Source organism: Procambarus clarkii, chromosome 58, assembly GCF_040958095.1.
Source record: "Procambarus clarkii isolate CNS0578487 chromosome 58, FALCON_Pclarkii_2.0, whole genome shotgun sequence".
NCBI classification, from domain to species: domain Eukaryota; kingdom Metazoa; phylum Arthropoda; class Malacostraca; order Decapoda; family Cambaridae; genus Procambarus; species Procambarus clarkii.
The window spans coordinates 30,815,947-30,828,403 of NC_091207.1; the positions used below are offsets into that span (position 1 = coordinate 30,815,947).

The 12,457-nt window shown below is 44.2% G+C and overlaps 1 protein-coding gene across 1 annotated transcript in view; it reads right to left on the reverse strand.

Moving 5' to 3' along the window:
* LOC138353488 (lysozyme c-1-like) overlaps positions 1 to 10,757 on the reverse strand; it is a 12,273-nt gene extending 1,516 nt beyond the window's left edge. The window contains exons 1-4 of the mRNA XM_069306460.1: positions 10,686 to 10,757; positions 8,981 to 9,117; positions 8,554 to 8,712; positions 8,216 to 8,291 (exon numbers count right to left, since the gene is read on the reverse strand). Of these exons, the coding sequence (XP_069162561.1) occupies positions 8,216 to 8,291; positions 8,554 to 8,712; positions 8,981 to 9,117; positions 10,686 to 10,690 (377 nt within the window). The 5' untranslated portion in view covers positions 10,691 to 10,757. The remainder of the gene's footprint in view (positions 1 to 8,215; positions 8,292 to 8,553; positions 8,713 to 8,980; positions 9,118 to 10,685) is intronic.
* Positions 10,758 to 12,457: the final 1,700 nt, after the last annotated feature.

The window sequence follows — 12,457 nt, forward strand, 5'->3', positions numbered from 1 at the left end:
TCGGGAAGGTGACCCACTCTCCACCTCTCCCCGAGACCAGCACTACATCAGCTGGTCGCCATAAGAGGTATAGATGCTATAGTTTGGTATAGGAAATTAGTTCATTTCATGATTAAAGTCAGGGAGTGTTAATGATAGGGAGTGCTTTGATTTAGATTTTGTTTTAGAATTTGAATAAATTATTTAGTTAGTAAATTGCATTTTTATTATTTCCATTTCATGTTTTATTGTTCATTGACCTTGACACGTGGTTCCCACGAGGCCGAGTTTTCGTTGGGCCGCAGAGCCTAACACAGGTTAAGAGTTCAGTTATCCCTTTGTTTGTTAATATTACCCACACTTAACGTAGATTCATCCCTCCTATTCCAACTAACTGGGGATCAAGGCCCAAGGTTTATTGAGAGCATAATCGGTCCAGACCTCGGTTATTGCTCCCAGTGTTAATGGTCTGGTGGTGGTGGCGGCGGCGTAAGGAGATTCTAGAGTTTGCTAGGGGTCTGGTTCCATGGTATAAAGGCTGTAGAATCTTAGCCGGTCAAAACGGCTTAAGACCACATGGCGTGGGATTTGGCTAGAGTAGTAGCTCTGGGGCCCCTTGGATTGAAGAGAGAATAAATCAGAATACGGGTAGAGGTAAGGGGTGAAAGAGAGAGATAAAGAGAGAGAAAGACGATACACTCCCCCCCCCCTCCGAGTTACACTTGCGAGGGTTGAGCTCTGCTCTTTCGGCCGCCTCTCAACTGTCAATCAATCAACTGTTACTACCTGCTAATTTACCCCCTTCCCCACCCTCCCACACAAAGGAAGCAGCCTGTAACAGGTGTCTAACACCCAGGTACCTATTTACTGCTAGGTAACAGGGGCATTCAGGGTGAAAGAAACTTTGCGCATTTGTTTCTGCCTGGTCCGGGAATTGAACCCGGGCCACAGAATTACGAGTCCTGCGCAATGTCCGCTCAGCTACACCCCCCCCTGTGAGTGTGTGTATACTCACCTATTTGTGTCTGCAGGATCGAGCATTGACTCGTGGATCCCGCCTTTCGAGCCATCGGTTGTTTACAGCAATGACTCCGGTCATATTCCCCTATCATACACAGTTTTAAAATTATGAATAGTGTTTTCTTCCACAACCTGTTCCTTAAGTACATTCCATTTTTCCACTACTCTCACATTAAAAGAAAACTTCCTAACATCTCTGTGACTCATCTGAGTTTCCAGCTTCCACCCATGTCCTTCGTTCTGTTACTATTCCATGTGAACATTTCATCTATGTCCACTCTGTCAATCCCCCTGAGTATTTTATATGTTCCTATCATATCCCCCCCTCTCCCTTCTTTTTTCTAGTGTCGTAAGGCACAGTTCCTTCAGGCGCTTCTCATACCCCATCCCTCGTAACTCTGGGACGAGTCGCAATGCAAACTTCTGAACCTTTTCCCGTTTCCTTTTATGCTTCTTCAGATGGGGACTCCATGATGAGGCGGCATACTCTAAGACTGGCCTCACGTAGACAGTGTAAAGCGCCCTGAATGCCTCCTTACTTAGGTTTCTGAATGATGTTCTAATTTTTGCCAGTGTAGAGTACGCTGTTGTTGTTATCTTATTTATATGTGCCTCAGGAGATAGATTAGGTGTTACGTCCAATCCCAGGTCTTTTCTCGCGTCGTCACAGGTAGGCAGTTCCCCTTCATTGTGGACTGTCCCTTTGATCTCCTATCACCTAGTCCCATTTTCATAACTTTACATTTGCTCATGTTAAACTCCAGTAGCCATTTCTCTGGCAATCTCTGCAACCTATTCAGGTCCTCTTGGAGGATCCTGCAATCCTCATCTGTCGCAACTCTTCTCATCAACTTTCCATCATCTGTGAACATCAGCATGTAGGACTGTAGTCCTGTAAACATGTCGTTAACATATATTAGAACTAGAATTGGTTGCACCACCGATCCTTGAGGTACTCCACTCGTTACTGTTCGCCAGTCCGACTTCTCGCCCCTTACCGTAACTCTTTGGCTCCTTCCCGTTACGTAGTTCCTTATCCATGCTAGGGCCTTTCCTCCCACCTCCGCCTGCCTCTCGAGTTTGAACAGCAGTCTCATGTGCGGTACTGTATCAAAGGCTTTTTGGCAGTACAGAAATACGCAGTCTGCCCAACCTTCTCTGTCCTGTCTTATCATCGTTATTTTATCATAATATTCCAAAAGGTTTGTTAGGCACGATCTCCCTTTCCAGAATCCATGTTGATGTTTGTTCACAAACCCAACGTTCTCCAGGTGTGCAACTAATCGTAGCCTAATTATCCTTTCAAGTATTTTACAGGGAATGCTTGTCAGTGATACAGGTCTATAGTTAAGTGCCTCCTCCCTATCGCCTTTCTTGAAAATCGGTACAACTTTTGCCCTCTTCCAGCAATTAGGCAATTCTCCCAATATAAGTGATTCATTAAAGATCCTTGCCAGAGACACGCTGAGGGCCTGCGCTGCCTCTTTTAGTATCCACGGTGATACTTTGTCTGGTTCAACTGCTTTAGTTGCATCCAGTGTTGTTAACTGTTTCATTACCTCCTCTGCTGTCACCTCTATATTTGATAGTCTTTCATCTAGGGTAATCTCTTCTAACAATGGGAGCTGCTCAGGCTCGGTTGTGAGCACTCCATTGAAACTGGCATTCAGTGCCTCGCAGATTTCCTTGTCACTTTCAGTATATGCCCCCTCTGTTTTCCTTAGTCTTGTCACTTGGTCGTTCACCGACATTTTTCTTCTTATATGGCTGTGTAGTAATTTAGGTTGCTTTTTCGCTTTGATTGCAATATCGTTCTCATAGTTCCTTTACGATGTTCGTCTTATGTTAATGTAATCGTTCCTAGCTCTGTTGCACTCTGTCCTTTGTCTTCTGTATTTCCTCCACTCCCGCCTGCTGGCCATTTTTGCCAGTCAACTCTCCTTTCCCAGATCTCTTGTCCCATGGTCACAAGTTTGAATTCCATCATGTAGTCAAAGACAAGGACACAATGGTCACTGGCCCCTAGAAGTATTTCATGCTCCAAATTTTCGATGTCCTCTACGTTCTGGGTGAAAATCAGGTCCAATAGGCTCGGTGCATCTCCTCCTCTTTCCCTTGTGTCTTCCTTCACATGTTGTGTTAGGAAATTCCTGTCTATAATATCTACTAACTTTGCTCCCCACCTTTCGTCCCCTCCATGGGGATTCCTTGATTCCCAAATTATCTCTCCATGATTTAGGTCCTCCATGATCAGCAGCTTCGCTCTCATTCTGTGAGGAAATGTTGTTGCCTTCTGCAGTTCATCTATACATGCCTTGTTGTTGTCATCATACTCCTGCCTGGGTCGTCTACTGTTTGGTGAGGGATTGTAGATTATCAAGATCACAATCCTCCTCCCATCTGCTGTCAGAGTTCCATGTACGGAGCTTGTGCTCTCATTGGTAACTCAATTTCCCAGGTCTTCAAACTTCCATTTCTGCTTTATTAGGAGTGCCACTCCTCCTCCCTGTCTCTGTGCCCTCTCTTTTCTTATCACCTGGTAGCCCTCTGGAATGACTGCATCCGAGATCATGTCATTTATTTTAGTTTCCACTATTGCAACTATGTCAGAATCTGCCTCACTAACTCTTTCTTTTACCTCTTCTACTTTATTATATATTCCATCAGCATTGGTGTACCAAACCTTGAGATTCTCCATGGAAACTCTGGTCCCGGAGTTCGCCCTTTCTCTGAGGATCTGTGGGATCTTGGGGGTGTCTGGGGGGGGAATGGGGGCTTGGGGGATCTGGGGGGGTCTGAGGGTGAATGGGGTTTGGAGGGGTGCTTGGGGGCAAATGGGGGGGCTGGGCATCTAGGAAGGTAGGTAGGAAGGTCTGGGGTAGGGCCTGGGTAGGTAGGTCTGGAGTAGGAAGGGCATACTGGGTCTGAGGATTAGGGAGGGTCTGAGAGGCACAGAGGGGTTGAGAGGTAGTGTAAGGTTGAGAGTCAGATAGAGGTTGAGAGGTTGGGGGGAGAAGGATAGATGAGGGGGGGGGGGAGAGGGGCGGATGGAACATGGATAGTGAGAGTAGGAGGGAGGTTGTATTAATCAGGGGGAACTCAGGGGTAGGTGTGGTCATTTGGACAGAAGGGAGAAGAGGAAAATGGAGGAAGAGGTGGGGGGGGGGGTTCCACCGTCCCCCACGGGGGGTCCATGTGACCCCCTCACAAGGGTAGGAGGGGTCACATAGAAGGAGAGGGGCTAAGGAAGGGTGAGGGCTGGGCGGGTTTTGGGGGTTGAGGAGATGGGGTGGGAGGAGGGGTCCTTGGAATGTAGGATAAAGCAGATGGATTTGAATGCAATGGGGTCAGAGGGGTCAAAGTAGGTGTTGGGGAGATAAACAGGGGCAGGGAGGGCTGATATGGGGAGGGAGTGACCTGGGAAGCAGGTGTGGGCTCGTTAGCATGGGGTGGGTTACACTGGAGTGGGTAACTACGCCCATATGGGAAGAGGTGTGTCGTGGAGGTTTGCTCACGCTGTGGGCTAACTGTTCATCTTTTGTCATGTATCTGTCAATATACACGTTGTAATAGTTTTCACTGTCTCTGAGTAAGTGTTTGTGTTGCAGTATGTAATCCACTGTCTCTTCGTTAGTGAACTGTACCGGGACAGGTCGTTTCCTGTTACAGTTATAAGCTACAATGCGGCGGTGGATTCCCACCTCATTCCCTGCCATCTCGGCTCTGATATCTCTCAAGATCCACTGTAACTCAAAATCTTCAATCTCCATCCTTTCCTGCCTCGATGATGCATTATCTTCAAGTAATCCAAGGATTATGATTGACCTTCTCAGTGAAGGGTCATGCTGGTCGCCCCCCTCCCTTGGCTGACCCCTACCTCTCCCACACTCACTACTCCATCCCCTGTGTATGTGTGTGTGTGTGTGTGTGTGTGTGTGTGTGTGTGTGTGTGTGTGTGTGTGTGTGTGTGTGTGTGTGTGTGTGTGAATGTGTGTGTGTGTGTGTGTGTGAATGTGTGTGTGTGTGTGTGTGAATGTGTGTGTGTGTGTGTGTGTGTGTGTGTGTGTGTGTGTGTGTGTGTGTGTGTGTGTGTGTGTGTGTGTGTGTGTGTGTATGTGTGTTTATAGCAGCAGAATGCACTTCACAATTGCATATAAAAACACAAAATACATAACACTGAACGAAATGTTGTAGAACACAACTTGCATAAATAACACTAGCCAATATTTAACCATTTGAACCCAACTATTATCAAGCCATCCACAATGTAAACACCGGACAACAATTTCACTGATGAAACCACATCCTAAATGGGCGGAAGGACGCCGCAGAGGAAATGGGACATCCATAGCTTACAACAGCATGAAAACCCCCATCCCACCCTAATGCCCATCCCTCCCCATCACCACTACTCCGCCACATTAAACTAGCCATTATGTACCCATTGTCAGGTCACCAGGTACAGCACTGCACTTCAGAGTTACAGACACACAACTACACTGAAATCATCATATATGTCCTTCACAGCCCTCAATACTACAACACAAAACTTGTGTTGTAGTAATACCACACAATATACCTGAACAAGAGGTATACCACACAACACCTGAACACCACCACCAATACCCCACAACACTACAACAAAACACACGCACGTCATCACAACACCATATAATCAAACCACAACTATCTGGACTCTGATTAAAAATATCTATTCTAAAATATCTAAAAATATTCTAAGCCAACACATCAAGGGACCGACAAGAATGAGAGGGGAAGATGAACCAGCCTTGCTTGATCTGATATTTACCCTAAATGAGTCGGATATAAGGGAAGTTAAGTTGGAAGCCCCCTTGTGAATGAGTCATCACAGTGCAACGAGCTTTGAGAACGAGTATGTTAGTGTGAGAAGAGAAGCTGAGGAAAAGTATTGATAAAATGACATATATTTGATATATATTCATATTATATATTTCATATATCATATGAAAAAAAAAAAAAAAAAAAAAAATATAATATATATATATATATATATATATATATATATATATATATATATATATATATATATATATATATATATATATATATATGTCGTACCTAGTAGCCAGAACGCACTTCTCAGCCTACTATGCAAGGCCCGATTTGCCTAATAAGCCAAGTTTTCCTGAATTAATATATTTTCTCTAATTTTTTTCTTGTGAAATAATAAAGCTACCCATTTCATTATTTATGAGGTCAATTTATTTTTATTGGAGTTAAAATTAACGTAGATATATGACCGAACCTAACCAACCCTACCTAACCTAACCTAACCTACCTTTATAGGTTAGGTTAGGTTAGGTAGCCGAAAAAGTTAGGTTAGGTTAGGTAGTCGAAAAACAATTAATTCATGAAAACTTGGCTTATTAGGCAAATCGGGCCTTGCATAGTAGGCTGAGAAGTGCGTTCTGGCTACTAGGTACGACATATTATATATATATATATATAATATATATATATATATATATATATATATATATATATATATATATATATATATATATATATATATATATATATATATATATACACACACACACGTGTGTGTGTGTGTACTCACCTAATTGTGCTTGCGGGAGTTGAGCTTTGGCTCTTTGGTCCCGCCTCTCAACTGGTGTACAGATTCCTGAGCCTACTGGGCTCTATCATATCTACATTTGAAACTGTGTATGGAGTCAGCCTCCACCACATCACTTCCTAATGCATTCCATTTATTAACAACTTTGACACTGAAAAAATTCTTTCTAACGTCTCTGTGGCTCATCTGGGTACTAAGTTTCCACCTGTGTCCCCTTGTTCGTGTCCCACCCGTGCTGAAGAGTTTGTCTTTGTCCACCCTCTCAATTCCCCTTAGAATTTTGTAGGTGGTTATCATGTCTCCCCTTACTCTTCTGTTTTCCAGGGATGTGAGGTTCGGCTCCTTTAGCCTTTTCTCGTAGCTTATTCCTCTCAGTTCCGGAACGAGCCTGGTGGCATACCGCTGAATCTTCTCTAACTTTGTCTTGTGTTTATCTAGGTATGGACTCCAGGCTGGGGCTGCATACTCCAGGATTGGTCTTACATAAGTGATATACAGGGTCCTGAACGATTCCTTACACAAGTTTCTTAATGGAGTTCTTATGTTGGCCAGTCTAGCATATGCCGCTGATGATATTCTTTTGATGCGGGCCTCTGGGGACAGGTTCGGTGTCATATCAACTCCCATATCATTCTCTCTATTTGACTCTTGCCGGATTTCACCTCCCAGATGGTACCTTGTGTTTAGCCTCCTGCTCCCTTCGCCTAATTTCATTACCTTACACTTTCCTGAGTTGAACTTTAGCAGCCATTTTCTAGACTATTTCTCCAGTTTGTCCAGGTCATCCTGTAGTCTCTGTCTATCTTCATCCGTCTTGATTCTTCTCATAATTTTTGCATCATCAGCAAACATTGAGAGAAACGAGTCTTTACCCTCCGGATGATCGTTTACATATATTAGAAACAGGATGGGTCCAAGTACTGAGCCCTGTGGGACTCCGCTGGTGACATCTCGCCACTCTAATGTCTCTCCCCTCACAGTTACTCGCTGTTTGCTGTTTCTTAAGTACTCCCTTATCCACTGGAGCACCCTCCCTTTTACTCCTGCTGTTGCCCGAACCTTTTTTAACAGCCTTTAATGGGGTACTGTTTCAAAGGCTTTCTGGCAGTCCAGGAAAATGCAGTCGGCCCACCCTTCTCTTTCCTGCCTAGTGTGTGTGTGTGTGTGTGTGCGTGTGTGTGTGTGTGTGTGTGTGTGTGTGTGTGTGTGTGTGTGTGTGTGTGTGTGTGTGTGTGAGTGTGTGTGTGTGTGTGTGTACATGGACCTCCTGCGAGACAAGTAAGCAGGGCAGAATACTTGAAGTTCGGTGAGATCACACTGAACAAAATCTGCGCCTCCAGAAGCCGGAACAACGGGACCAGCCCAACACTGACATCCGCCACCAGCCGGCATGGGTGATGTACTCAGCCACACATCCACCACAACAACACAACCGTTACAGTCCCAAAGTGGTCCAGCCACTATTTTACAACCCACAGAATATCTATCCTCATCCTATATATCTAAATTCCATCACTCTCTCCCCAATCCTTACCGAATCCTTGAGTGACCAAGGTTATAAAAGTGATGAAGTGATCACAAACACTGTCTACTCACCAGGCTTTGAATCCCTGCCGATTGTAGATTGTCTTAGCGCAGGCAACGTCATCACCAATGTTGCTGTTCAGGAGGTCTGAAACACACACATACATGGTCATTAACTAGGTCAAATACCAGGTTACCTGTCAGTGATATAAGGTCACCTGTCAGTCCTACAAATTCATCTGCCAGTCATAATGGTTGTCTGTAAGTCATTCACAGTCAGTTTCAGTCTCTTAGTCTCTCGGTCTCTCTCTCTCTCTCTCTCTCTCTCTCTCTCGGTCTCTCTCTCTCTCTCTCTCTCTCTCTCTCTCTCTCTCTCTCTCTCTCTCTCTCTCTCTCTCTCTCTCCCTTACTTGAACACTGGAGCTTGCAGTAATTGGAGGTACTTTTAATCCCACCAATACACCAGTACATGTCGTTGATCTGGAAGATGCCGTAGTCTTTACTTCCGTTGGTGTTCTTGTTCGAGGCGGCCGTGTTGAAGCTTGACTCGTACTGCGCGATACACACAACTGTTGTGGTTGGCACCGTGGGTGAGTAAGGAGTTCGGTATCGTGGTCATTGAGGCAAATTAATCACAATCAATAACTCAATTAAACAGGCAAAATTCGATGTTTCCTGATGCCTTAACTTACTATAAGAAATATATTGACTTTGTATACTTCAATCCCTACACAATCTTCACATATTTTTATTTACGAAGATTGTATTCCTAATTCTGACAGTGTTCACTAACATATTTCATGAGAGACAAGGTGGACAAAGCCGCTGGATACATACAGTTCTTGACAAGGGTGCGGGACATGTGGTACGTATTGGTCAGCACTTTGGCCAGTTCACACTTTGTGTACACCTTTCCCGAGGACGTCCCCACCAGGGCGGCCACCACCACCAGCGTCACACACGACCACATCATCCTGGGGAAGGGAGACAGTGTATATATGTGTGTGTGTGTGTGTGTGTGTGTGTGTGTGTGTGTGTGTGTGTGTGTGTGTGTGTGTGTGTGTGTGAGAGAGAGAGAGAGAGAGAGAGAGAGGGAGAGAGAGAGAGAGACAGAGAATGAGAGAAGTCTCCATTGAGATTACTCTCTGCTCCATTAAGTAGGGTAGTCCTCAATGAAGCAGAATCCGAAAGTCACTCAACTGGTGCCATCGTTCCACAAGATAGTGTCTTTGGCACTCTGCTGTGGAATGTCTATTTAAAAAAATCTACTTCATCTCATTCCTGAATCTCAAACCTATGCTGATGACTGCACTCTGACATGAATATATGGAAAAGGAGAAATGCCAACTGCTATAAGACTCATCAATCACCAGTTTTCATCAATTTCTACCTGGGGTGGGAGTTGGCAGGTCACATTTGCGGCTGAGAAAACACAGAATAGCTAGACTACACACTGCAAATCAGATAGATATTTAAAATAATGGAAAAAACTAGTGTTCAGCGATGAAACTGACATATTGGGAATAAAGTTTGACAATGAAGAGCCACGTGTTTAACCTAGCCAAAAAGGCAGTCAGTACAGCTCTACGGTGCATCTCACACCTTCTTGACAGCAGGGGCTGCTAAACCTTATATGATGCACAAGTTCGCTCTCATTTAGGGTAAGCAGCCCTCTTCTGGATTGCCTGCCCTCCAACACTCATCAGAATGTTGGACAAAGTGGAGAGCTGTGCATGAAGGCTGATCTCTAGTCTTGATCAAGTCTGGTGGGAACGGTCTGAACACCAGAGCCTGCAACACCGTCACGACGTTGGTGGTCTTACTGTTATGTTCAAGGCTATAACAATTCTTAAAGTTCCATTCCTGGCCAAACATCGTGAACAACTACTATAGTTGGCACCCGTAGCACTATCATCTCAACCTTCAACAGTCTCATGCTGAAACTGTCTTTCTCAAGAACATCACACCATCAGCGATTACTCATTCCTAGGATGACTCGAATTTGGAACTTGTTCTATCTGGAGGCTTATTAAGGCCCCATAAAGCTCTAACCAAACAGCAAGGCTACTTAAGTCCTATGAACCTTTGGACGGTTATTAAGATCACACAATAGCTAACTGAACAACCAACACGTATACTTTACACCAATCAACCTCTGGAAGGTTATTAAGTCCACCACAACAGCTTACTGACCAACCAGCAAGTATACTTAAATCCTGAACAAAGTCCACGACTAAAGTAAACATCGTGTATATTGAGAAGTAGGGTACACTTTTCAGTGTATATATCGTGGAGTTTTGATACCATAGTGCTGACGCTCACAGATATCAATCCCAGCGGATTAATTCCGTGCCATTGTATGCTGACTTTATTGGCTTGAATATGCCTAATTAATGCAATAATTACTAAAGCTTACATGTTCAACAATGGCATAGAGTAGTTTCGACAACGTTAAATGATGAACTCAACACACCCAGAGTAAATCATTAACAATTAACACACCCACATAGTAACTACTGAACAATGTAGTAACATGACTAACCTCATCTCTGACCAGCGGGAGCGACACGTCCACACACCTCGGAGTCTCCAGGCCGACTATCCTGAGCCTGGCTCCATGCTGACATATATACCCGCGCTCACCTAATGCGTCATATTTCCAGCGGAAGCCATCAAGCAACTTTGCATCACATAAGTGGAGGTTCAAGTCTCAGGCACGGCTCTTGGGATTTCCAAGTATTTTAAAATGCAACCTGGAGACTGTTATGGTATATATCTATAATGCTAGAGAGATGTCTGTCTCTTTTTCTCTGTCCAAAGTTGAAGGCCAGACGCTCGAGGTTAGACTTGCCCAAACTTGGAGTGGGAATTGTCTGGGGTACGGAATTATTATAAGCTGGTTGGTGTCGCCATAATTCAAGAGGTGCCAGCGTGTCAGGATAACATTCTGACCCCCACACCCTCCACCGGCGATTTTTGACACGGGCCTCTGGCTACACCAATTAAAATATTTTATAAACTAAAATTAAATAACCATTTTCTTCTATAGAAATATACGTCACTATACTCCGCTCACTGGAAAATTAACATAAAAATTCTCCTATCCTATCCTTAAGGGTGCTGCATATCTTCTTCTTCGAGGCTTAAGGGTCCCTACAAACAACCAGAGTTGGTAGCCCCCAATATATATATATATATGTCGTACCTAGTAGCCAGAACGCACTTCTCAGCCTACTATGCAAGGCCCGATTTGCCTAATAAGCCAAGTTTTCATGAATTAATTGTTTTTCGACTACCTAACCTACCTAACCTAACCTAACCTAACTTTTTCGGCTACCTAACCTAACTTTTTCGGCTACCTAACCTAACCTAACCTATAAAGATAGGTTAGGTTAGGTTAGGTAGGGTTGGTTAGGTTCGGTCATATATCTACGTTAGTTTTAACTCCAATAAAAAAAATTGACCTCATACATAATGAAATGAGTAGCTTTATCATTTCATAAGAAAAAAATTAGAGAAAATATATTTATTCAGGAAAACTTGGCTTATTAGGCAAATCGGGCCTTACATAGTAGGCTGTGCCCAAGATTACTATCCGAGTGCCGGCGGTGGGGTGGTTCAAATAGCCTCGGCTATCACCTCATTATGTCCGGTCGTGATGGTCAAGTGGATTAAGGCGTCTTGTACATACCAGTTGCGTAGCTCCTGGGAGTATGGGTTCGAGTCACTTCTGGGGTGTGAGTTTTCTGTGGCATATTATCCTGGGGACCATTCAGGCTTGTTCGCATTTGTGTTCCTCACGTGTGCCCCAAAGAATGAGGTGATTTGGTAAAATGCTATGCCCAAGATTACTATCCGAGTGCCGGCGATGGGGTGGTTCAAATAGCCTCGGCTATCACCTCATTATGTCCGGTCGTGATGGTCAAGTGGATTAATGCGTCTTGTACATACCAGTTGCGTTGCTCCTGGGAGTATGGGTTCGAGTCACTTCTGGGGTGTGAGTTTTCAGTTGCATATTGTCCAGGGGACCATTCAGGCTTGTTCGCATTTGTGTTCCTCACGTGTGCCCCAAAGAATGAGGTGATTTGGTAAAATGCTATGCCCAAGATTACTATCCGAGTGCCGGCGGTGGGGTGGTTCAAATAGCCTCGGCTATCACCTCATTATCTCCGGTCGTGATGGTCAAGTGGATTAAGGCGTCTTGTACATACCAGTTGCGTTGCTCCTGGGAGTATGGGTTCGAGTCACTTCTGGGGTGTGAGTTTTCAGTTATATATATATATATATATATATATATATATATATATATATATA